General features: G+C 51.7%; 9 protein-coding genes across 9 annotated transcripts; 2 read left to right on the plus strand and 7 right to left on the minus strand.

Moving 5' to 3' along the window:
• Positions 1–963: 963 nt before the first annotated feature.
• Positions 964–2,551, minus strand: Aud_000569 (putative MFS sugar transporter; the record flags this gene model as incomplete). Its single annotated transcript, XM_043286078.1, has 3 exons — positions 964–1,068; positions 1,119–2,404; positions 2,458–2,551. The coding sequence occupies 3 exons, from the start codon at positions 2,549–2,551 to the stop codon at positions 964–966; spliced, it is 1,485 nt and encodes a 494-aa protein (XP_043142013.1).
• Positions 2,552–4,953: 2,402 nt separating this feature from the next.
• On the minus strand, positions 4,954–5,974 carry Aud_000570 (oxidoreductase, short-chain dehydrogenase/reductase family; the record flags this gene model as incomplete). Its single annotated transcript, XM_043286079.1, has 2 exons — positions 4,954–5,840; positions 5,902–5,974. 2 exons carry the CDS (start codon positions 5,972–5,974, stop codon positions 4,954–4,956), a joined length of 960 nt encoding a protein of 319 aa, XP_043142014.1.
• Positions 5,975–7,095: 1,121 nt separating this feature from the next.
• Positions 7,096–8,322, minus strand: Aud_000571 (sialidase family protein; the record flags this gene model as incomplete). Its single annotated transcript, XM_043286080.1, has 3 exons — positions 7,096–7,576; positions 7,623–7,739; positions 7,793–8,322. The coding sequence occupies 3 exons, from the start codon at positions 8,320–8,322 to the stop codon at positions 7,096–7,098; spliced, it is 1,128 nt and encodes a 375-aa protein (XP_043142015.1).
• Positions 8,323–9,610: 1,288 nt separating this feature from the next.
• On the plus strand, positions 9,611–10,822 carry Aud_000572 (zinc-dependent alcohol dehydrogenase; the record flags this gene model as incomplete). The annotated part of the gene is made up of 4 exons (XM_043286081.1): positions 9,611–9,752; positions 9,799–10,151; positions 10,210–10,288; positions 10,341–10,822. 4 exons carry the CDS (start codon positions 9,611–9,613, stop codon positions 10,820–10,822), a joined length of 1,056 nt encoding a protein of 351 aa, XP_043142016.1.
• Positions 10,823–10,873: 51 nt separating this feature from the next.
• Aud_000573 (putative C6 transcription factor) lies at positions 10,874–12,537 on the minus strand (the record flags this gene model as incomplete). The annotated part of the gene is made up of 3 exons (XM_043286082.1): positions 10,874–11,140; positions 11,220–11,673; positions 11,723–12,537. 3 exons carry the CDS (start codon positions 12,535–12,537, stop codon positions 10,874–10,876), a joined length of 1,536 nt encoding a protein of 511 aa, XP_043142017.1.
• A 542-nt stretch (positions 12,538–13,079) lies between these two features.
• Positions 13,080–13,661, plus strand: Aud_000574 (DUF967 domain protein; the record flags this gene model as incomplete). Its single annotated transcript, XM_043286083.1, has 1 exon — positions 13,080–13,661. The coding sequence occupies one exon, from the start codon at positions 13,080–13,082 to the stop codon at positions 13,659–13,661; it is 582 nt and encodes a 193-aa protein (XP_043142018.1).
• Positions 13,662–13,905: 244 nt separating this feature from the next.
• On the minus strand, positions 13,906–16,104 carry bipA (Hsp70 family ATPase KAR2; the record flags this gene model as incomplete). The annotated part of the gene is made up of 4 exons (XM_043286084.1): positions 13,906–14,471; positions 14,531–15,636; positions 15,693–15,888; positions 15,954–16,104. The coding sequence occupies 4 exons, from the start codon at positions 16,102–16,104 to the stop codon at positions 13,906–13,908; spliced, it is 2,019 nt and encodes a 672-aa protein (XP_043142019.1).
• A 1,010-nt stretch (positions 16,105–17,114) lies between these two features.
• On the minus strand, positions 17,115–19,916 carry Aud_000576 (putative translation elongation factor EF-1 subunit; the record flags this gene model as incomplete). The annotated part of the gene is made up of 5 exons (XM_043286085.1): positions 17,115–18,322; positions 18,378–18,560; positions 18,610–19,356; positions 19,547–19,612; positions 19,691–19,916. The coding sequence occupies 5 exons, from the start codon at positions 19,914–19,916 to the stop codon at positions 17,115–17,117; spliced, it is 2,430 nt and encodes an 809-aa protein (XP_043142020.1).
• A 639-nt stretch (positions 19,917–20,555) lies between these two features.
• pan2n2 (poly(A)-specific ribonuclease) lies at positions 20,556–24,220 on the minus strand (the record flags this gene model as incomplete). Its single annotated transcript, XM_043286086.1, has 4 exons — positions 20,556–21,510; positions 21,563–22,678; positions 22,734–24,031; positions 24,092–24,220. The coding sequence occupies 4 exons, from the start codon at positions 24,218–24,220 to the stop codon at positions 20,556–20,558; spliced, it is 3,498 nt and encodes a 1,165-aa protein (XP_043142021.1).
• Between the last annotated feature and the right edge of the window lie 247 nt (positions 24,221–24,467).

The following is a 24,467-nucleotide window of genomic DNA, read 5'->3' on the forward strand; positions in this document are numbered from 1 at the left end:
TGGAATAACGCTCGAGTCCCCAGGAGGGGGGACATGAGAAGAGACCGGCCAAAGGTTAAGAAAAGGTCAAAGAGCCGTGGCCGAAGCAATCGGCAAAATCACCGTCCTGGGGATAATCCACGCGATTGGTCTAGAAATGTTCCCCCGCGGAGACTCTCCCAGGCAAAACTACCATGGAACCGGCCCGGAAACAGGGTCAGGAAGGGTCAGAGGCCGGATGGTGGTCTTTGCTGTCTGCCTCGAGTCTGTACAGACCCGTGCTGTCTGTGCTGTCTGTGCTGTCTGTGCCCATCTCTTATAGTTACTTCTTTGATAAAAGTGCACGATCAGGATACTTTGTCTACTTTAATGCAACCTTCTTGACTGAACATCGATCGGTATCGGACAGTCAAGCATCATGCCAGAGACCACGGACGGGGGAACGGAAAATGGTCCTATGGAAACGGGGACGAACAAATTTGCCACTGCGGAGAAAGGGAAGACCGGGGAGAGGAACCAATGTAAATGCCTCAAATGGCTCCGTCCCTGGCAGATAGACGAGCTGTACTAGGGCACTTACGGATAGCACCGTTGCTTGGCGTTCGTATTCCTTTTTTTTTTCGGCTTCGTACAGAGTATCTAGTCTACGAGTGGACTGGAGAGGATCGCAAGAACAATGTCAAGAGTCTGGTGTCGATCCGTTCTGCTGATCTGTCTCGGTGAGACTTAGCCTTATGGATGGTATCAGGACAGTCGCACGAGTAGAGTCTTAACCTTCAATTGAGTCAGTCAAAGAAGCGAAACACGAGTCCATGACTCTTGTCTTCTTCTGCTGCTGCCTTGCAATGCATGTGATACCGGCCTACGCCACGTTCAGAACTATAAACCTCCAGCCAAAGTATAAGCGGATACCATTACGTGCAGCTTCAACAGCAGAAAATTCTGCTCTTCATCCTCCAATCAAGACCCTCCTGAACCGAAGACTCAAGCCGTCTTGACTGAAGGCTCCGCCTCGTCGTCGTCGCGGCCCTTTTGCCGAGGCCCTCCCCCAAACACATTCTGCATTTCTTCCAGAGAATGGCGGGATGTCTACGGAGGTTAGCAGAGGAAAGCAGAGGCCGAAAGGGAAAACGACATACCTCCCGCAAAAAGAACCATGAATACGCGATAATAGCATAGTTGAAAATGGCAAACATCAGAAACATCCGCCAGCCAATATTCTCGATCGCGTGCGGCGTCACCTGCGACATCATAAAGTTGAACAGCCACTGCGACGCCGCCCCCACCGTCACTCCCACCTCGCGCGTGCGACTCGAGAAGATTTCTCCTACGTAAAGCCATGGCAGTGGCCCCCAGGACATGTTGAAGCTGAATGCCTCGGCATAAGTCATGATGATCATCGCGATGCCCGCGTGCGTCGCTCCAGTCTCGGCGGCCCCCGTCGACGACGCCTTGGTCGGGTGCGTCGCCAGCACACACGCGATGATGAGCATAAAGGAGCCCATGGCGCCGGCGCCGACCATGAACGGGACCCGGCGCCCGATCCGATCCATGACAAACAGCTGGAAGACGCTGACCCCGACCACCTTGACCACTCCGAAGAATCCCGTCACCAGCTTAGCCGAGGCGCCTGCGCCGACCGCCGCGAAAATCTGAGTCGCATAGTACGCCAGCGAGGTGTTGCCCGTCAGCTGCGCACACAGCTGGATCGTGACGGCAATGAAGATGCGGTACCGGTTCGCCGGCAGCAGCAGCTCGCGCCAGGTCCAGTGCTCCCGCACGCGCGCCTCCTCCTCGATGCCCGTCAGGATCTCGTCAAACTCCGTTTGGAGTTCGGCCGTCTCGTCGCCGCCGCGCACCCACCGCAGCGACTCCCAGGCGGCCTCAGTCCGGCCCTTGGCCGCCAGCCACCGCGCGCTCTCCTTGACCGTGCACATGCCCGCCAGCAGCAGCGTCGACGGCAGCAGCTGCAGCCCCAGCGCGATCTGCCACTGCTTCGTCGCCGACGGCTGGTCCTTGGACACCGCGTACGTCACCCAGTACGCGACCATCACGCCGCACGCAAAGAACCACTGGAAACACGCCCCCAGCCGCCCGCGGAACTCCTTGGGCGACATCTCCGCCGCATACATCGGGATCAGCACCGTGGCGGCCCCGATCCCAACCCCGGCAATCACGCGGCCTGCGTAAAAAGTGCCCAGCGTGTGCGCGTTGATGACCTGCAGGATTGTGCCGAGACTAAACACCAGCGAGCTGATGATCAACCCGGTCCGGCGGCCTAGCCGCGAGGCTATCGGTGTGGTGAAGAAACATCCGAAAAACGCGCCGGCCTGCAGGATAGACACCGCATTTGAGTTGACGGTGGTTTTCTGCGCTTGAGTGTATCGAAAGTCCTTCTGGAAGGATTCCAGCGTGAGAACGCCGCCTGTCAATTAGCTGGCCGATTTCTTTCTTTTTTCTTGATAGGGAGCAACGCACTGATCACCCCGGTGTCAAACGCAAACGCAAACGAGCCCATGCAACTGGCCGACACCAGATAAATGGCCCGAAGCAGGCCAAGTCTTTTGCCCATGTCGCTCACCTCTTTACTTTCAGAGACAAGCTGCAGGAAAAACGGTGAGCGATGAACTCTCGACTTATACCAACGTAAAGATAAACGCAAGGTCAATGCATTGCATGCCAATCATCCCTGCCGTTGCGTGATCTGAGGTGACACCCGCAACACAAAGCTCGCTGAACAGGAAAGCTTACGGATGATCCCGCCGTTTCGACATCCTGATAGGTGACCGACTCCTGATGCCACGCGGTTTAGTGCCGGTTCGTGTCCATTCCCAGACGGCTGATTTCTTTGTCTATCGCGTTGCGAGTCAGCAAGCTTGCTTGGAGCCGAGTCCCGACCCGCTCGGCTATGCTTATTGACTGACTCGTGATGTATGATATCCTTTGTAGAATTATCCGTAGCTCTAGCTAGTGTGAGGAAGAAAGTGATTGGTGACTGATATTAAGATTGAGTCGGTTGGTTGGTTGATGATGGGCAAATCATGGTCGCGATGACGTGACGGGTCAATGCATCGTAGCTGTAAAAGATGGAGTCGTCATCATAGATTCCTTTTGAGCATGCAGGTCTTCGCCAGTTAGTAAGCGTTCTTTGACCTCGAGACGACACGCGGATGAATCTTGATGATCTTCGTTGTACCCCGCAAATGATACGCTCAGGCGAACCCGGGGAGGATGCCAATACAATGCAGCCGGCAATAATTCATTACAATTATAGAGCATGATCAACAAGTGCATCCTCTGGTTTATCTGTGGCATTTTGACATATGTAAAGGATAAGCTGCTGCTTCTATATAATGACTTCCAGAGCATGCGGAGGGCTCTTCCCTTGTTACGAATATAAATATCCATACTCAAGATGTTTCTCAACTGAAACATCTTACCTACACTCTTCATCCACTCTTGGATCTACATTCATGCAGCTAAATACAAATGGGGACCCTTGAAGTTGCTTTCCTTCCAGAAATTTCAGAACACTCTGGAAACGTCCCCTTTGACTGCCACCCTTATTAATGAGTTGGCGCCGATGTTCCGTTTCATCTCTGAGCAAGAGTCGGAGGCTGCACGGAGTCGGAGGCTGCACGTAACTTGGCACGGTACGTAACGGGTTATGTGACGGCGAAGATGGGACCATTGCAAGACCACTCAAGCTTCCGGGACTTCGCTGAGTAGACACAGTCCAAGGAGCGATCTTTCACATCTTAATGTCAGAATGTCTTACCTGCTCACCTAAGGATTGGGCTCGGGATTGTTGAATGCCAAATATCGACTTGGGTGAAGGGAATTGAAAGGCCGCCAAGCATCACTCCTCATGCTCGAGGCACAATGTGACCACCTTCCTGAAATCTTTTAAAAGGCGATCTATATGGGAGAAAATGACTTGAAAGGTAATTCTGACTGAAGATCAAACATGGTAAATTAATGTAAACCTGCAAGCCACGTATGCACCTCCCTATTAGATAAACACATCTTGTCAACCTGTCAAAAGACATTACACTGGCTCACTCATCGCTTGTGAAGTCTATTATCTCGATACTCAGGCCGTCAGGGATTGGCACATTCTTTAAATCCCCAACATCAGTCCCATCTGGGGCAGACACCCTGCTTTCATTAGCATTTAGCTACTATCTTTCAGTAGTATACGCACTGCATAAAGTGTATAGGTGGATAGCTCGATGTGCTGTCAAATTCATCTGGAATGGTGAGACCTTTGTCGTTATATATATTGCGGACCCTGCATTTAATTATTAGGTATGATGATCTGATGGGGGGGGATGTGGGAAGGTGTACAGTTTAGCTAACTTTTCCCCATCCCCATAATATTGATGAGCAAGCTCATTGTCGTAGCGGACATCGAATGTCTTGTATTTATTAGTAAATTACAAATCAAACAATAAATAGGATATCCCACCAGTTGCTTAGGCATTATTTTCTTCTTGCGTATTTGTCGCTTGTGCAGATCAGAAGAATGATTAAGTTTAGAACTTATGAGAGGAGGGACGCAGTCCGCATCTAAATAGTCCAGTATCATTGCAATACGTCATCTATGCAGAGCTGTAGGTTAATGTTGGAGCGTCCTTGATGTAAATGACTGCCGCATGCGGTTAACTGTACATGTATTCTAGTCAGTGGTGGAAGACATCAAGATAGATGTATGCTTGGTTGGGTCTCCTGGTATACGTGTCATTGACTAGCCTGCTTTTTTGCTTCTACTCTTTATACCATACTTGATTAACGTGATAGTTTGAGCTTGAATGCAGAGCGAAATTATACCTGGGTAGTATAGTATGTCTTAAAGAATATATAAGAGCGCTGTTGTTCACATGACTCCTCAGCGGGCTGAGGAATCACAGCGTGCACTAACCATATGGCAAGAACTCTGACGCATAGTAGGTCGCCCTGCTAAGAAGAAGAAGATCAACAAACCCCAGACGACCCAGACGATCTAGTCATATAATGAGCCAACGCCTCCTCTGTCCACTCCCACAGCCTCGCTGCCAAAGCATCGTCGCCAGCAACCCTATCAAGCTTCGATGGAATCCCGACCGGCTCATAACACAGCCCGTTCACCAACGCCTCTTTCCGCGCCGTCGCCGCCCAGAGCTGGTGATACGCCCCCTCTGCAGGCTTCATCACCTTCCCAAGGTTCGTCAAGTAGACAAACGCGCGGTTCCCCCAGCTCTGGTTCTCGACCATCCCCGTGCTCACCACCCCCGGATGGACCGAGACGCAGGTGACGGCCGGATACCGACGGGCCAGCTCGCGCGCATACAGGACATTCGCGAGCTTGCTCTGCCCGTAGCGGATCCAGGGGCCAAGGCCCAGGGCGCGGAGATGCTGGGCGGTCTTCAAGTCGGAGAAGACGATCCCGGCGCTGGGGTGCATCCGGAAGGCCAGCGACGTGAGGACGACGATGCGCGCGTCGCCGTGTTCCTCTGCTGTCCGCAGTAGCAGGGGCAGGCACCTCCGGATCAGCAGTGCGTGGCCCAGGTGGTTGGTGCCGAATTGCACCTCGTAGCCGTCCACTGTCAGCGCGGGCGCCTGCGCCATGATGCCTGCGTTGCACATTAGGATGTCGAGCCGGGATTCCTGCCTGAGGATTGTCTCCGCTGCTTCGTTCACCGAGGCGAGGGATGCCAGGTTGCAGGGGAGGAACGAGACAAGCGTCGGAGAGTTGGAGTCGGCTACTTGTTTGATGAGCGCGTCGGCGCGCTCTGCGTTCCGTCCGCTGATGTAGATGCGTGCGGGCGGCTGTGAGTGTTTCGCCAGATGGAGCACCGTCGCTGCCCCTAGACCGGCTGTTCCTATTGATACGTTAGGGAAACGCGAAACGCTCATTCCGGGGGACTACCATGCAGGTCTAACCGCCAGTTACTAGGATGACCTTGTCGGAGAGGTCTGGCATTTGATCGGGACTGAACGACACACCGGTTGGCATTTTTATCGTGCTGCAGGATATTTCAATCACTTGGGATGACCGCCAGGTGGTTTGTTTGTAGGGGTGATTCCAGATGGTTTGAATGCTCGACAGGGACCCTTAACTAAGTAAACCCTATCCGAAAGTAAGACACGGCCATTCTATTCGGCTTCCGGCGTGATTCCCAAAGCCGATTTTCGGGTTCTTGCGCAAGGACGGACGGACCGGTCGAATTCCCTGCTCGCAGATAGTGTGGACACATCTTATGAAGGCTAGATAATGCTAAGCCGTTGAGCTTTGACCTGTGTCTACCAAACTAACATCCAATGAGTCCTTGTGCTGGGATGAAAGACAGGGGTGAAAGCGACTAGGGGAATGTGTTGGAGCTATGCTCTTAAGTCTAGAAAGTTAGCGCCATGTAATAGCTGCTTATTATATAGGCCAGGGTCAGACTGATTACTCCGACTCCGAGAGTGAGATGATTTGATTTAACGAGTTAGTTCGTGGGTTCTAAGCCATCAATATATGACTCATGGCATGGGGTACAAGGTCTTGCCTGTATTGTACCAATTGGTTATTTCTGTCTAGTATACCTCTCTATTGAACAGGATTTCAAGCGTCGTGTATCGCATGAAATTCAATGTCAAATGTATCCGATTAGTTTGTGCCCATATGGATTAGAGTATGCGGAGGATCCAGCAGGATCGAGCTGCACTGAGGTCTCATACGGGCTGCCATGGACATGCACATGTCATATATTGACAGTAATCTGGAATAAAATCAAATGTCCTTGTAAGGAAGTATTCCAGGCTGCTACTAACAACAGCGCCAAAAAGTCATAGTGGTGATTTCATAGAGCATGTTATATGCTAGCGGATGGAACCCATCTTCTGCCTAGGGCCTGGCCTAATAGCTCTGTTATGTGTCTTTAATAGCATCTATACAGAGGTGTAGTTGAAGGAGTTACAGCTTACTACTATCTGTTAGTTAGATATGCTGCCATCGCAAGCAGATACTTGTTGCATGAGAGGAATAAGTCGTAGTTCATCTGATTGTCTATAAACTGCATTTACCCCATCATCCGCTCAATCTTTGATCTTTACCTCTAGTCAAATCCTACACTGCTGAGACTCCACCGAGTGCTAACGCAATGCTTCTTCCAGGTTCACCAAGGTCACAGTAACCTTGTTGTTCTGCCCATTCAAGACACCAGCGCCATTGATCAAGAGCATCTTCGGGTCCTCATTGAGGATCCGCATCGACCTGGTATAAGCGTTCGGCTCAGACGTAGGGATCTCCCTCCACGGGCCCTCACCCAGCGCCTGGTTGATGAACACGCTGCTGGACGAATATGCGCTCACGATGATGGTTCCGTTGACGCCGCCGTACGGGGTCCAGACGACATAAGGCGACGAGGTGGGAACATAGCCCGTGTTCGTGACAAGGCGCTGGTGTGGAGCGGACGCGAAGTTCTCCGGGTCCGACGAGATGCGGTAGTAGACGGGGAAGGAGTAGCTGCTGGTGCCGAAGAAGGAGCCGTATTCGTAGGTGTAGATGTATTTGCCGTTGGGGAGCTTGGCCACCACGGGCATGCCGGGACGGTCGGTGTAGGTTGGGTATGCTCTGTTACAGGTCAGTCTCGTTCGGCCACAGTGATGGGGAGACATACACATCGTCAACGACAGGACCCCAGTTTTTGAGGTCCGTCGTAACCTGGTGGACCATCTTCTGGCCGTGGGTGGCGTTGGCTCTCTGGTCGGAATAGTAGCAGATCAACTTGCCATTACTGTCACAGACGGGTTAGAAAGTGGAATGACTTATCAGCCGACGGAGACTTACCGAGCCATCAGGAAAGGCTCCCACACAGGCGTCAACCCGTTGTCGGGAACAGCCCTCCCGCCAGCAGCAATATGGCTCACAAACTTCCACGTCACACCGGAGTCGTGCGACGCATACAGCTCAATGTGCGTCGACGACAGATCAGTGGGAATGGCGCTGCCCGCCATCAGGATCGTCCCGGCGGGGAACGACCCAATGCGTTCGGGAAGTCTGTACAGCTCCGGCTGGTAGCGCAATCCGTAGCCATACACCTGGTCGTGGACCTGCGAGAGCTCCTTCCAGGTCCGTCCGTGGTCACGAGACCGGTAGACGGGGAAGTACACTTGTGGGGGCTCCTTGGAGTAGTTCTCCCAGGTGGCTAGGAGGTCCCCGTTGGGCAGCTCCAGGCTGCGCGCGTACAGGACGCGCGGGACGTTGTAGTCAGACGGGGGACTGAAGACGGTCACCGCATTGTATGTTGGGATGGTGGCCCGAGGGACACTCGCGGCCAGGGCCAGATGCGCGAGGCCGAGAAGGCGAAGGAATCTCATTGTCAGTCAGGAATTTGCGAGCTTAACGGGTTTGAGTTGTCAAAAGTGTTCCTGTAGACTGCCGCAACCCCGGTTTTATAGTTGGCCATTGCGATGCTCACTTCGTCACGCTTCAATCGAATCATGATTAGACGAAAGTGTTCCTTCCAACGAGGAAGAGTATCGAAAATGCGGAGGGAGCTTCATCCCGCCGGAGTTGTCCCCTGTACGGATTCGCCCAGAAAACCACGCCTATGCCAAAGCTAGCCACTCTGGGAATTTCCATCAATCGTATTCCTGTATCCAAAACAGAGGGAAATGAAAAAGCTAGATGCCATCGTCATTCTGGTCGAGAATTCAACGGTACCGAAATTTGTCGAGGGAAGGAGTTTAGAGTTTAGCAGCATACAGAGAGTCAGAAAGGAGGCATGAACGGCTTCTTCAGGTCAGCGAGCGGTTTTGTCGATAAGCGGGTGATCTTCGGCAGCGGCAGAGCATCTCGATCTCTCTTGTCACTTCAGCACTCAGCCAGGAAGGGAGAGTGAATGAACAATCATCATTGGCCGATGCAGAGCCATGCAATGAAACTGTGGTATGTCATATGCTCGGAGAAATACCTCGGAGAAATGCCCAGGTTGGCTGGAGGAAAACTGATTTCTGGAATTGACTGGCTCCATAGAGACACGATGTGTGGAGTGCAGGAGGCGGAGACGGAACTCTGGGGTGCGAAGTGAGAAGTGAGACATTGAGATCCTGCTAATGATGTTACTAGTTAGCGCAGATTAGCCTGCTATAATTACGCCTGTTTGAATGCGGGGAACCGAGACAGGAAGTCGTCAGGACTCAAGCTTATTGATCAATGGATAACATACCGGTCTAATCCCAGGGAGGACAGAGTAGATAGCGGGTACCCTATTCTCTGCACATGACAGCGCCCTCGCTGAGGTGAAGACTGAACTCCCTGAAGAGTGAAGACATCATGTTTGTCATCACTCGGAGAATTGCAAAGCCCGTCTCGAGGTTACGCAAACCATCGACGGTGATGAAGACACGCTCTGGCCTCCTTTCACGTTGATTCTCTTTAATGCAGGACAAGGAGCCAATGGGAGAAATATAAAATGCAACAATGCCAACAAAGTGAACAGGATTGCTATAATGCTTATACATGATTGATGAATTTGATGTTGTGGACTTGTGCTACATGTCCCATATGACTAGGCTATTTATTACCCTCATAAGGCAGGCAAAGTATCCAGACTGAAAGACTGAAGGCTTGCTCCAAACAAACTCTGTATCTACATTCTTAACAATGCAAATCCCACAGACTCAAACTGTAGCTCTTGTCTCCGAACTCGGAGGCAAGGTGGAATTTGACGATCAGTATCCAGTTCCTGTCCCGGGTCAAAACGAGGTGCTGGCAAAAGTCCTCTACACCGGTGTTTGTCAGAGTGGTGAGTTCGCCAGTCTCAACTCGAGTTAATTCTCCTAAGCATGCAGATCTCCACACCAAGAATGGAACTGCAGCCGGTGCCGACGGAAATCCCATCACGAACATCAAGCGTCCTCACGTTGGTGGTCACGAAGGAGTCGGACGGATTGTGGCACTCGGTCCTGGTTGCGGACCTGACTTGAAAGTTGGAGGCCTGGTGGGCATTCGTTTCGCCAGTCGTATCTGCAGACGATGCGAGTTCTGCCTCGCTGGGACAGAACAGTATTGCATCAAAAGCACCAATCATCTGCACCACGAGGATGGCAGCTTCCAAATGTACATTGCCCTCGACGCGGACTATCTGACAATCCTGCCGGACGACATCGATCCGAAAGTCATTGGCCCGGTCTTATGCGCTGGGGTGACGGCTTACAAGGTTGGCAAGCCCTCATCCGTTCCGTGGTCTTCTAACATGTTAGGCCGTTCTCAACGCCAACATCAGAGCGGGAAACTGGCTCGTTGTAGTGGGTGCAGGAGGCGGCCTCGGACACCTCGCGGGTAAGATTGTTCTCTCGTCAAACCACAAGACGGCCAGCTGATACTGTATCAGTCCAATACGCAAAAGCCCATGGCGCACTGGTTATCGGGGTCGACGCTGGAGATAAACGAGACTTTGTTCTCGGACTTGGTGCTGTCGAGTTTATCGACTTCAAATCTACCGACCGTGTGCAGCGTGTTCACGAAATCACTGGACTGGGGGCACACGCTGTAGTTGTGACAGCCGGCAATGCAAAAGCTTTTGCCCATGCATGCGACATGCTGCGCGTCGGTGGCACTCTGAGCTGCGTCGGCATTCCCCCAGGGCGTCCTGTGCTGGAGACCCCCATCTGCACCATTGTCATCAAAGGGCTCAGGATCACTGGCAATCTGGTTGGTTCGCTCAAAGAGTGTATGGAAGCGGTTGAGTTGGTCCGTCGGGGAATGGTCAAACCAGAAATTCGAGTACGGCCATTCAGGGATCTGCCTCAAGTGTACGAGGAAATGGAGAAAGGTGATATTTCAGGACGAATCGTCCTCCAGATTGCAGAGTGATCTTTGTCTTTCGTTCTCATCGTTGGCTGCTAAGTAAGAATGATACTTCGATCAATGAAAGTGGTCAGCTTGCTCTGAGATAATCTCTTCTTCCACATCCAGCCTCACAACAAGCCCGACACTCAAACGAGCAGGGGCCATCACCAAAGCCTCGGCTGTTTTCGCACGAAGAATTGTTTTCAGCATCAGATCATGCTCCAGAAATGGCAGAATCTTTTGGTACAAAGCGTGTAGGAAGTCTTGAGGCCCGACCTGAAGGGCGTTCGAGAACGAGGTTGGGGGAGTATAGATGACGGTATCTGCCAGAGAGTTGGCAACCTCAAAACATTTCAATAGCTATACTAACGTCATTCTCTTATTTGACAACATTTCTTGCAGTAGTCTACATGAGACTCACCTGGTCCCGCCCCAAAGGCAGCAAGTCTGTCGCAGACAGTCCTTGCAGGGACATTAACAGATCACGACCGACAACTACAGGGAATCGAAAGGTCATCACCTCGGTGGTAGATGTTGAGGACAACAGATGCCGAGATAGTGCTTCCTGCCAGACAATAGTTCTCATCCATTCTCTGGTGATGTAACAGTCCGCCAGCCGTGTGGATGCCTGGTCGTCCGAGTCGAAGGCTAAGAGCGAGAGTGCTGTTTCTGTTTCAGCCAGACTAGCTGCAGATAAAGCTTGAGCCAAACTGCCACTACGGCATCGTCGTGCCTGGATCTTGTCGAATGTGACAAAGAGATTGAAAAGCTCGAGTAACCCCCGCGCATGAGGGTTCGTTGCCAGTTGTGCTGCATCGGGAACCTGAACTGGATCACTGTAGGAAGGTCTCACACCAAGATGCATGGCATATCCTCTGTGCTGCATCAATACCAGCTCAGTTCTCATTATGCTTACAGACCTACCTCTCAGACACCCACAGCAAAAGAAACACAATCTCCTGGTTTGCAACAACGCCATCCCTGACGACACCATTTCGTTCGTTCGTGTCCAGCCCTAACAATCTCGCACTCGCGATGGCCTCCTGTATAAACAGCATAGCCGACTTCCGCTGGTTAATCTTTGCATGATACACATGCAGAAAGAACGAAACAAGCACACCCCTGATGTCAAGGTTCTCCCTGTAATCACTCCGCTCCCGAAGTCGCATACACTCCAATTTGAGGAGGCCACTGTCTACCGTCTGCTCATCTTTGCCATCGATGGGAGCAAGCTGCAACTGTGCCATCGTCGCGGCACACAGCGCCAACACTAAGCAGAGTGTCTGCGCATCGTAGCTGCCGTTCTCCAACTGTTGCAAAAGCGTATCTGCGTGGACAACCGGCCACACACTGTACGAGAAAGTCTGGTACAGGTGCACGATATAAACCAGTGCCCTCTTCGGAATGCATGTCTCATTTCTCCAGCCTGATGCAGACAGGGACTTATCACCCTCAGCATCAGCGTGAACCTCAGCACGGTTTACCGGACGATTCTCGACCGACTGGGGGCTTGCAGCAGCTTCCTCCGTTGGAGCATCGCCAATCGATCCATCACTGGCAGACCTGCCTTTGCTGGTATATCGTCGGGCTTTTGGTCCCCTCCTTCCCGGGGGCTTGAGGTACGTGCAGTCCGCCTCCTTGGACGACTTCAGGCAAGTATCGCAAGGCAAGGAGCCGCTACATTTCACCTTGCGAGATATGCACTCATCACATGCTCTTTTGGTGAGTTGTCGGCGCATCCGACCAGGTATACGTATCTTCTATATCTGCTATCAAGGTGATTTGAAGTGTTGTGGGAGTGGAGTTCGTCAAGCACCTGCAGATGAGGGGACGGTGCGCTGTCCATGCATGCTGCTGGACAGACATTGGTGGGTTCTACCAGCATACCTTAAAGCAATTACCATTCACTGTATACTAAAATTCCAACTGATATCTCCATGTACTCTTCATCAGATAATATCCTCAATTCTCAAGCGAAGATGTCGACTCAAGTATCGGCCAACCTATCTCCTTTCCGTCGACGTCATGGAAGACCCCGCCGCGGGAGGACCTTCCCTAATTTCAGATCCCTTCCATATGCGACAATCGAAACCTAGGTAGATACTCCATAGACTCACCGGATCATCCGCATATATACACTTCATTTCTTCATCGTCTCTTCTCTCCATCTCATTTCCCACCTTCCTCCTCAATACACAACTTAGATCCTTCAAAATGGACAAACCACTCGGCCCAACCAGCACAGACGTACGTCAGCCCCAGCAACTGTCAATCCTCAGCCATGAATGCTGCACGAACACACACACTAACAGAAAGAAACTACCAGATCCGCGAGCTCGCCGCTCAAGAATCCTCCTCAGCAGTCATCTTCCCCTCCTTCACCTCCACAACCGCCTGGTCGCTCGGCCTCGCCCTCCGCGACCGCATCCTCTCCCTCCCCGCCGACCAGCGCAAACCGGCCCTGATCTCAATCTCTCTAACCGGCGGCTCCGAGCCGCACGTTATCTTCCAGTGCGCAACGGAACCGGGCACCGTCGCCGACAACGAGGTCTGGGTGAGGCGGAAGAGGAATACCGTGCTGCGGTGGGGCGTGTCCAGCTGGTTGATGCGGAATAAGATGCTGGCGAGTACGGGGCTCAGTGCGTCCGAGGTGGAGGAGGCGTTTGTGAAGAAGTTCGCGCTCCAGAGCTCGAGTGGGGGTGCTGCGGATGACTATGCTATCCACGGCGGTGCGTTCCCTGTTCGGGTCAGGAGCGTTGACGGTGTGGTTGGAGTCATTGTTGTCAGTGGGTTGAAGCAAGAGCACGATCACCAGGTCGTTGTCGACGTGGTTCGGGATTACATCCTCCAGAACAGTCATTGAGCTGTCTGGATATCATCCGCTGTTGGTGTATTCTACATAAGCGAGTACAGGATTTATGGGGCTCAATTGAGCAACCGCTTTGGATATTACGTGAATGATATAGGCAAAAAGAAAGTACATATCAATGAGGTATCATTTATTTTGCCTCTTTATCACATCGAGGCGACTCTGGCTTATTCCCAAAGGAAAATCCATAATGAATCAATTAACAAATCAAAACTCCGTAAATCCCTCTAAAGTAATTTTACAGTTCGTCATGTCCGCTGGGCTCCTCCTCCTCATCCGCCGGTGCAGAGCCATACAGCTTGCTGGTGATGGGGTAGGCCACATTGGACAGTTGCTCCTTCTGCTCCTCGAAGTCCTCGGTGGTGGCAGTGGCAGCGTTGTCCTCCAGCCAATCAGTAACCTCCTTGACAGCATCCAAAATAGTCTGCTTGTCATCCTCATCGATCTGGCCACCAAGACCGTTCTCGTCGTTGACCTGGTTCTTCAGGCTGAAGGCATAGTTCTCCAGCGTGTTACGAGCCTCAATCTTGGCCTTGATAGCCTTGTCCTCCTCGGCGAATTCCTCAGCCTCGGCGACCATGCGGTCGATCTCCTCCTGGGACAGACGACCCTTATCGTTGGTAATGGTGATGGACTCGGCCTTGCCAGTACCCTTGTCGCTGGCGCTAACCTTCAGGATACCGTTGGCATCCAGATCGAAGGAGACCTCAATCTGAGGCACACCACGAGGGGCGGGCGGGATACCAGTCAGCTCGAACTTGCCGAGAAGGTTGTTGTCCTTGGTCAGAGAACGTTCTCCCTCATCTGAGACATCAGTCAGTATATTTCCATATCTTCAATCAAGCACAATGGCAAATACTTACAAACTTGGATCAGGACGGTGGGCTGGTTGTCAGCGGCGGTCGAGAAGATCTGAGACTTGCGGGTAGGAATAACAGTGTTGCGGGGAATGAGCTTGGTCATGACACCACCGGTGGTCTCAATACCCAGGGTAAGAGGGTTGACGTCCATGAGAACGACATCGCCGGTACCTTCCTCACCAGAGAGGACACCACCCTGAACGGCAGCACCGAAAGCGACAGCCTCATCGGGGTTGATACCCTTGGAGGCCTTTTTGCCACCAAAGAACTCTTCGAGGAGAGCCTGGACCTTAGGAATACGAGTGGAACCACCGACCAGAACAATGTCGTTGACATCGGCCTTCTTGACCTTGGCATCCTTGAGCACCTGCTCGACGGGCTTCAGGGTCTTCTTGAACAGATCCATGTTGAGTTCCTCGAACTTGGCGCGAGTGAGAGTCTCCGAGAAGTCCTCGCCGTTGTGGAAGGACTCGATTTCAATGCGAGTGGACATCTGGGAAGACAGAGTACGCTTGGCCTTCTCGACCTCGCGCTTCAGCTTACCCATGGCCTTGAGGTCCTTGGAGACGTCAACGTTGTGCTTCTTGTTGTATTGCTTGACGAAGTAGTCCATGACACGGTGGTCAAAGTCCTCACCACCAAGGTGGGTGTCACCGGCAGTAGCCAAGACCTCGAAAACGCCGTTGTCGATGGACAGAAGGGAGACATCGAAAGTACCACCACCAAGATCGTACACGATGACCATACGCTCATCACCAGTCTTGTCCAGACCGTAGGCGATAGCGGCGGCGGTGGGCTCGTTGACAACACGGAGAACGTTCAGGCCGGCGATGGTACCAGCGTCCTTGGTAGCCTGTCTCTGGGCGTCGTTGAAGTAGGCGGGAACGGTGACAACCGCGTGGGTAACCTTCTTTCCGAGGTAGCCCTCCGCGATCTCCTTCATCTTTCCAAGAACCATGGCGGAAACCTCCTCGGGGGTGAAGATCTTGGGGGTCTTGTTGACTTCGACCTTGACGACAGGCTTGCCCTCCTTGTTGACAATCTTGAAGGGGAAGTTCTTGGCGTCCTTCTGGACATCCCTGTCATCGAACTTGCGTCCAATCAGACGCCTGGCAGAAGTTAGCACAAACTCTTCAGCTATCGAAAACCCAACGGTCAAACTCACTTGATGTCAAAGATGGTCCGGGTAGGGTTCGCGGCGTATTGGTTCTTGGCGGCGTCACCAACCAGGCGCTCTTCATCAGTAAAGGCGACATAGGAAGGAGTGATACGGTTTCCTTGGTCGTTGGCGATAATTTCAACCTTTCCGTTCTGCATCACACCGACACAAGAGTATGTTGTTCCGAGATCGATACCGATGACTATTGGCAGCACCATATCAGCAAAAGAATTTCAAGTCTTCAGAAAAAGAATATTCAAGACGTACCAGTGCCATAGTTGTCCTGTACTGAGTCTTCCTCAGCGCGTGCTGTTCCGAAAAAGGCCAGGGGCGCAATGAAGACAAGGAGGAGGTAGAAGACAGTGGTCCAAGCAGTGAACGGCTTGGCCGCACCATTGCGACTCGATAGCCGCGACATGATGAATATGTGAGGTGCAAAAAGGAGCTCCTTTACAATAGGCTTGATAGAGAAGTGTACAGTTCGTCAGGATGTCTCAATCCGGGCGGTTGAGAATACGTGTCTATCTCCCAAAACACGGCTCCAAAATCCCCAAGTCCCAGTAAACACACTTCCTTACAATGTAAAGGAAGAATGACAAGACAGTCAAGGGTTAGGAGAAAAAGAGAAACAAGCGAGAGGCGACTGGAGTTGTCGAAGGAATGAGTTGAAGAAAGAAGAGGAAGAAGAATGTCCAGGAAGCTACGGCCAGCTTTGCTCTTCTTGTATGGGTTGGCGGCGGCAAAGAGGACACAGCGGCCATGCTGGCCTTTTCGCGGGTGTTGCATTTAAGGTTACTTCTTGCCCTGTGATTGGCTGCTGCAGGCCTCCCAGGCTGAAGACTGAGTCAGCAGGGTCTTTCACCGCCCCAATTCTGCCGGTGAAATCCCGAGGCGTTCATTGAAGGCGATTCCTAAAAGGGAAATCAGGGCTGAGTGGCCAGGGAAATGTGGAGAAATCGATCGAAATTGCTAGAAGAGGACACTTTTGCTTTACTCAGTTGGCAGTCCTTGGATACGTGGACAATATCCAATGGTTACGGCATTGACAATACCTATTGGGGAGTCAAATTCAGAACGGTGCACCCAAATCTCGGGCTGAACGATATAATCACACACTACGGATCCTGCGTATTGGACGCCAAGTGAACAGCTGGCCAATATCTTAGCCTTACAGGCTTATATTCATAGCCCTACGAAGTAACTCTGTAACTAGCCCCTCAAGAGACAAGCTATCAGATTCGACAAGTACCACTACTAGGAAATGCATCGTATGTCTTGATCTCTGTCTATGGACTAAGCCCAATATTTGGTGGCAACTTGGAAAACATCAAAGCAGCCAAAGCGATCTACGACAGAATTTGCAATCCTTAGTCATAATATTCTAGTGGTATCTATATACTTCGGACTACCTCTATCATGTACTCGGCATCATTCAAGCAAGCCAGCGGCCACCGTGTCGCCTCCTGATCGTAGAACAATCCTCGTAGGTGCTTCCAGAGGCACTGCTTGGTCCATCTCAACCACGATGCGTGCCACAGAACCAGGCGCAACAATCTTGGGCTTCTTCTTGATTACCGAGCCAGATCCCTTATCGAGCGTCGCGATCAAGCGGCTGATTCGTCCGGGAACATGTAGACGTCCTCGATGGATATCTACCATGCTAGGCATAAGATGATCGAACGCTAGCACTTTTGCTGTGAAAGAGGTGATATTCGCAATGGGTGCTGATGCACGGCAAATAACGTCGCCGGACCGAAGGTGAATAGGATCGATATTGGCCAGATTAAGAACCACATTCTGACCAGCCACGGCCCAGTCGCTCGGCTCGCCGTCTACTTCCAGGCTTCGAATGGTAGCCGTCTCCCCGCTAGGCATCGTCAGGATTTGGTCGCCCATTTGCAAGCTGCCGGCATCGATCCGACCAGAGATCGAAAGAGGATTCTGCACGCTGCCACGGAAAACATCACTGATCGTCATGCGTAATGGCTTGTCCAACGCATAGCTGTAAGGCTCGGTTGCCTCGAGCTCTTCGACCAGAGTACGGCCCGTGTACCATGAGGCTTTCGGATCATCGGTGCGTCGACTGACATTGTCTCCCCTAATGCCCGAGCAGGGGACGAAGGCGATATTCTTCGCCTGAAACCCAGCAGTTGTCAAAAATGACGAGATCTGTTGTTCAATCTCTTCAAACCGATCTCGGCTCCATTCCACCACGTCCATTTTGTTCACAGCAACGATGATTCTTTGCACTCCCATACTCCGCACCAACAAGGCGTGCTCCTTGGTTTGGCCCCTCAGCCCTGACTCGAAATTTCCGGTGCCAGAGTCGATAACGAGCACAGCAAAGTCTGCCTGGCTGGCCCCTGCAATCATGTTCGGAACAAAATCTCTGTGGCCTGGAGCATCCACGATCGTGAAGATAGTATTCTCCGTCTCGAACTTGTTCGTCGCAATGTCAATCGTGACACCCCGAGCTCTCTCCTCCGTACCCTGATCAAGTACCCATGCAAGGGCAAAAGATCCTTTGCCGATCTTCTCAGCCTCCCGCTGATACTTCTCCAATGTCCGCTGGTCAACAGCTTTCAAATCCGCCAGTAAGCGCCCCATAAGTGTGCTTTTTCCCGCATCAACATGACCTGACCACCTCGTCAGCGGTGCTCACCATGATGCTTTGGGGGGCTGAGTACTGACCGATAACCGCAAAGTTCATTGCCCTCTTCCGATGAGATTTGTTGTACTCGGACAAGACGTCCAAATTTTTGCTCTTGACAGCTACCTTCTCCTGGACACTAAGATTGTTCATGCCACCAGCCAGGTCACCCTGGTTCTTCTTGTCGCCTGCTGACTTTGACGCAGGTTGTTTCGACTTGAAGCCTGCCTATCTATTAGGGAACAATTTATATCTTTCTCCGAATAGCCAAACCTTTAGCTGAGCTCTGAGCATTGAGAACCACGTCATCCGGGCTGGGACCTGCAAAGTCAAAGGGTTCAGTAAGATCCTGTCCGTAGATCTGCATAAGATCAACTGTGCTTGAATACAAGTGGCTGGGCTCGGTGATTTGGGGCCGCATATTGACTCCAACGATAGTGCTGGCAAATGTAGATGGTGATGCGCGAATATTGACTTTGGGCTGCTCTTTTTCCTCTTTGCCGACCTCTTCGTCGACAGGTAGTTTCTTCGCGGCAGGCTCAAGCGCAATCGTCTCTGGACTCTTTGCTTTGAGAGGCTCTGGTGATAGCTTCTTCTGAGCTAGGGGACTCTCGAGAGGTGTCCCTCTCCCCAGCGTCCGAGGCAACTGCCCACTCTCGGGCGGTTTCTGCGGCTTGCCATTACCTGCAAGTCTTTCCCGTAAGGACAGAGAAGCTAGTTTAGACTCGACCGGTGTTTTCTCGGGAGAACCAGCCACGCCAGGAGTTGTCGGTGCACCCGATGCGGGTTTGTCGGTCTCTTTCTTCTTGCGCGCAGCAGCCAAAGCTGCCAACTTTGACACTTTTCCACTACTCTCTGGTGCGCCTCCAAGCAAGCCCAGTCGAGGATACAGAGGTTCGATGAGGATCTCCGCTTTGCGATGCGCAGGAACGTTAAGCCATGGCGAATCACGAAAGAAGTCCTTGGCCGAGAAGTGGGAGGATGCTAACGACGCGGTAGGGGGTACAGGGTACGCCGGCACTGGGAGACCTGTTAGAACATTGAACACTCAAAATTCCAAGGTGGCGTCAGTCCGACTATTCAGAACGTCCAAGGAAGGAATGATATACTCACTACGGTCTTAACATCGAGTCACAATTTTGCGGATAATCCGAGCCCAACCACAAGCAAAGACAGAAAAAGACAAACACTGTATAAGCGAAGATCTTACCTTTGCCCTTGGCCGCTACCGGAGGAGTAGCGCTCTGCTTCTTCTTAGTCTCTTTCGCCTTCTTCCCTGAAGCACGGTAACCTGAGTCAGCCTCTCTCACCACTTTCATTTCAGCCATTCTCCAACAGCGCCCATTAAACCCACCTCGCAAGTAATTAACCGACTTTTCCACATCGTTATAGTAATGCCACAGCGCCTCTTGAACTTCATCCCGACTCGCCGTCACAGAGGGTTCGCCGGAAAGTAGCTGCGCAAGCACTGCCGCCGTACATTGCTCGAGAATCTCTTGCTCTTCCGGGTCGGGAGAGTCATATCCGTCATCATAGTCATCGCCATCGTAATCCACGTTCTTCACACGCTGTCGCGACATGGTGGAATTGTACTTTGTATCAGGGTCTGAAAGAGCGGGGCAGTAGGATCGTGACGAGGGGTATCTCGGTGTGGGTGGGGGTCGGAGTCCAGAGGCAGATACTTAACAGTAAAGAGTAAGTAACGCTGATACACTTCTCTATCTTTCCCAATCTTATAGTATGAAATACGTTCTTTGAGAGGGGGATAGCGGAAAAGTGATGGGCAGGGGAGAGCTAGAGTTCCGCGGGATTGTTATGAAGGTGAGAGGTTCAAGGCCACCACGTCATTCTCCACAGTTTGCTACTCTCGGTTTGCAGTATTTCCGTCAACTCAAGATGGGCTATCAACAAGTATGTGTATACGAAAAAAGAGATAAAATCAGGATTTGTTTGTTCAATTTTTTAATGCAAGTCTAAAGGATGAAGTCACTCATTGCATAGCCGGGAGTTTCTATTACTCCATCGGATATACAGAGTGGTAATGATGCCTCTATGAATATTCTTGAGCAATCCAAAACCGCTCTACATGATCGGGATAAGTGCAACACATCATGTCCGTATATCCCTTCTATCGTGTGCCATGTGCATGCCATGATCATGAAGAGCCCTCGGTGAAAGATCGTAATTCCCTTCTGCGATGCATCCGCAAATATGCAAAACTACTTCAGAGGGCTTCCCCCGAAGAAATCCCCTGCCCCTGGTCCACCAAAGGTGCCATTACTCGGTGTGAGAGCAATCGAACGTCGGAATGCCTGTCGGGGAGTCGCTGGGGCGCTGGTCGTGGCTGTGGCTGTGGCTGTGGCTGTGGCAGCACCCCCTACATCAGGTGTGCTAGGTGTGTTGCGACCGCTGCTATTCTGTATGGTCACTGCCGTGCCTGGTCTAGAAAGGACTGTCGCGACGCCATTCCGAGGTGGCGGTCTGAAACCGAGTTTGGATCCTTCGCGGAAAATTTCTTCTAAGATTTGGTTCACAATTCCTGCGTCCTCGTATTCCTGGAACTTCTTCCATAAACGAAGAGCCATGCGTGCATCTTCAATTGAGTCGTGGCCCTGGTTATTGTCGGCCGGCTCTTCTTGGATGTATTCTTTGAACACGGCCCACGCCAAATATCGGAGACTAAGCCGCCGGTTCTTGCCAGGATGGAAATAAAGGTATTGTGTGTCGACAGTCTGGCTCTTAGGGACCTGTATGTTGATCTTGCGAAAATCGGAAGCAAGACCGTGACCGACGAAGACGCAACCAAGGTTGAGAAGCAGCCATAATTTCTTGTAAGCAACTTTGAGAGGGACCAGGTTGTGTTGACTGGTCCTTGGGTCTAAGTCGCCAGGCTTAATACCGGAATATTGAGTGACATAGTCGACAATCGGCTCTTTGATAGTAATATAATCATCGATGAAAGGTACTCCCTCATGGACTCCAGACCCTCGAAGGACGGATACTCGAGCAAGCCCACTTTTACTTGGTCGCACAATTTCCTGCGACCCGTCGGCTTTCACATCGATCTCCGCTTTCTCGAGGTCCACAAATTCTGTGTCAAGAGCAACGGGAGTGCCGGGAGTTGGCTTCTCCTCTTCTGTAAGGGTCTGGCGGGTTTCCACGGCACGGCCACCACTGGAGAGTCTCGTTAGCACAGAAAGTGTTAGATGCATGTAATCTCACTCACTTCAATGACCACTCGCGGAAAAGTAGAGTGGTATCCAGGACATTCTTCCAGGAGTCATCGACGGCATGACGAGCATCCTTCGCCTGATATGCAAGGATGCACGGCGACTTCCATGGTTGATTGAACCGAAGAGCCTCATCCTTGTCAACTTCTGTCACGAGGAAGTCATTAAACAAGTGCCACCTGCTCTTCGCCTCCGGTTCGCGAGAGGAGATAGAGACATTGATGAATGACACCAAGTGCGGTTTTTGATGCTCTGGAATGTCGATTTCAGACACAAGGCCCACTAACTCGTACACCACAAGATTGGGCAGCTTGTTCTGCAGCTGAATCTTAAGCTCGTCTCCTTCGAAGCACATAACTTGGCCGTTGTCAATGGCAATGCCCACCTCCTCGGGCAACCAGCCAGGGATCGACCATAACCTTCTGCAGATGGGGTTACTGAGAGCCGCATTGAGTATCAAGACCAGAGGCATGCGATGAATAGATTTCCTTATGGTCACTTGCTGATAGCGCCGGCAATAGTTACACCATCCCCTGTTCTGCGTCTCTCGCTCGATACTTGCTCGCAGGATATTCGAGAACCGGAAGGCTGGATTTCTGCGAGCTTGTTTGATATCAATGGCCGGGTAGATTAGCTCATTGGCTAAGGAGTTTCCAGGTCTGACGATCTCATTGTGGCAGAACATGCATCGAATTGACTCAGACGCGATGGTCGCAAGTCTATGGTCTAGATCATCGGAGCTTGGGAGAATCATTCGGAAGTCGTGGGCGATCTGGTTAAGGAAGAATCTATTCACAGACTGGATGGCGGAAGAAAGTGATTTCGTGGTTAAATTCTCCTCGAACAGGCCGAGATTCGAAGCTTCACGATAACTGCTGAAAGTCTTCAGAAGATTGGTGGCTTGACAATTCTGTCCATTGGCCTTCTCAAGCATATCAAACAGGTATCCCATCTCGCACAGGAGACAAGTCTCGTATATACAGGTGCTCGCTGCGTGGTGAAGTGCGAGGTTTCGCACAAGAGGAATGAATTTGAGGAGTTGGAGGAGCGCGTTCGTGAAGGAGTTGGCGATGTGTGTTTCCAACCCGGAAAAGGTGGTCTGGTTATAGAATCTGCCGCAACGTTGGATGAGTCTTCTCAAAATCAAAGGCGGCGGAACGGTCTTACCTAAAATCAAAATCGTCCACACCAAACCGACTGTATTTGATTTCCACATTGCTGTACTTGAGTAGAGGATCGTCTTCAGCTTCTACATTGAGCTTCGCGCCTGCGAGGGCCTCGGCCGTGTCGCTCACTGAGGCTTCCGATTTGAACTTGCTCTGCTCCCTTGCCTTTTCACTTAAGAACTTGGGAGCGATAAGGGCTGGTTCGGCAGTCGTCAGTGCACGGGTATTTTCGACCTGATAACGCCGTGTCTTCTTCGGGTTCGGCGCGTAATGCCCCATTTCCGCAGGGCGAAGATAGGGGATAAGACTCTGGTCGATGGGGGCGGGAGGACTGCCGACTTCGAACATAAGATGACTAGGCCACGCAGACAACAACCGGTCACGATAGTATGGCATCCCAATTATATTCAACGGCGTGTCTGGAGACCAGTCAAGGGGAGGCGGTCGAGGAACGACATCTGCGAACTCGACCTCCTTGCTCATCTCATTGAAATGGATCTTAGATGGCGAGCCCCACAGATGGATGGAACATTCCGCATCGTTAATAGCCAGAGCTTCTCCAGATGGCGATATGTCAATCCCCAGCATGAAAGATACATTGGCTTGGCGAAGATTTATCGCATTAGGATTCATCAGATCAACCACTTGTAGCTGGCCAGTCTGAGAAGCGACAAAGCTCGTCGTGTGTAGCTTCGGGTGCATGCGCACGTACGCAGCTCCAGCATGAAAAGGGATGGGAGGTAACGGCGAAAGTGTTTTCAAGTCGTATACATTGGCCAGAGGATCGACGATCGGGGATCCCAGGTGCCTGACCGAGAAGCCACACGTAACCAACAGGTCGTTGCGAGCATCCATATCATTGATTGCCGTCCCATGCGACTTCCAAGACTTCACCACCCGAAAATCCGTCAGGCTCAACGCGTTGACCGATCCCGTATCTGTCGCGGCACAGAGATATCGACTCTTTTTCATCATAGTATAGTTGTGATCTGTATGCAGCTGGTCGACAATAATCCCCTTGTCAATGTCAATCGTAAACATCGCCCTCTGACATCCTGCAACAATGATCTTGTTGAGCTGCGCCGTGAAGCTCATACAGTAGAGATCCGTCATCTCCTCGTGACTGAGATGCCATTGTGTGAGTCCACGTCGCGTAATCATATGCACACTCTTTGGTGATAACGATATGACGCCCCTTTCGTGGAACAGAATTTGTCGGACAGGGCCATCTGATACCGGATGAGCGCGCACAGAAGTGTAGCGTTGTAGTTCGGGACCGTAAAATGAGGTGATCCGGCCCTAGTAACCACGGCCATACATCAGCATCGGAAGTGAGTCCCCAGAAGCAGCAAAACTTACAAACTCATTGCCGGCCCAAAGTAACTCTGACACGTCGTCGAATGCTATTGTCGTCGCGACGGTCGGCAGGCCATGCGGGCTCGGAGGAGGCACCGGAATGCGCGACAATTCGTCCCAATCGGCCTCCATGGCCTAAGCATCCCAGATGGGACAGACTGGATAACAAATTTGTGTGCGCCAATCAAGAGAGAACGCTCGTGGTTTAAAGAATGATATGATTTTGCCCATCCGGAAGCAGGGCGAACAAAGACATCGTTCGGTGGAAGCGCGATTGCGGGGAAGCTGAATTGAGACGTCGTCTAGTTCAAGGTTATGGCACAATGATGGGTCAAAAAGACGGGGACCGCAGTTTTACTGGTACTATTGACTAGTCATC

This window comes from Aspergillus udagawae, assembly GCF_001078395.1.
Source record: "Aspergillus udagawae IFM 46973 DNA, scaffold_1, whole genome shotgun sequence".
NCBI classification, from domain to species: domain Eukaryota; kingdom Fungi; phylum Ascomycota; class Eurotiomycetes; order Eurotiales; family Aspergillaceae; genus Aspergillus; species Aspergillus udagawae.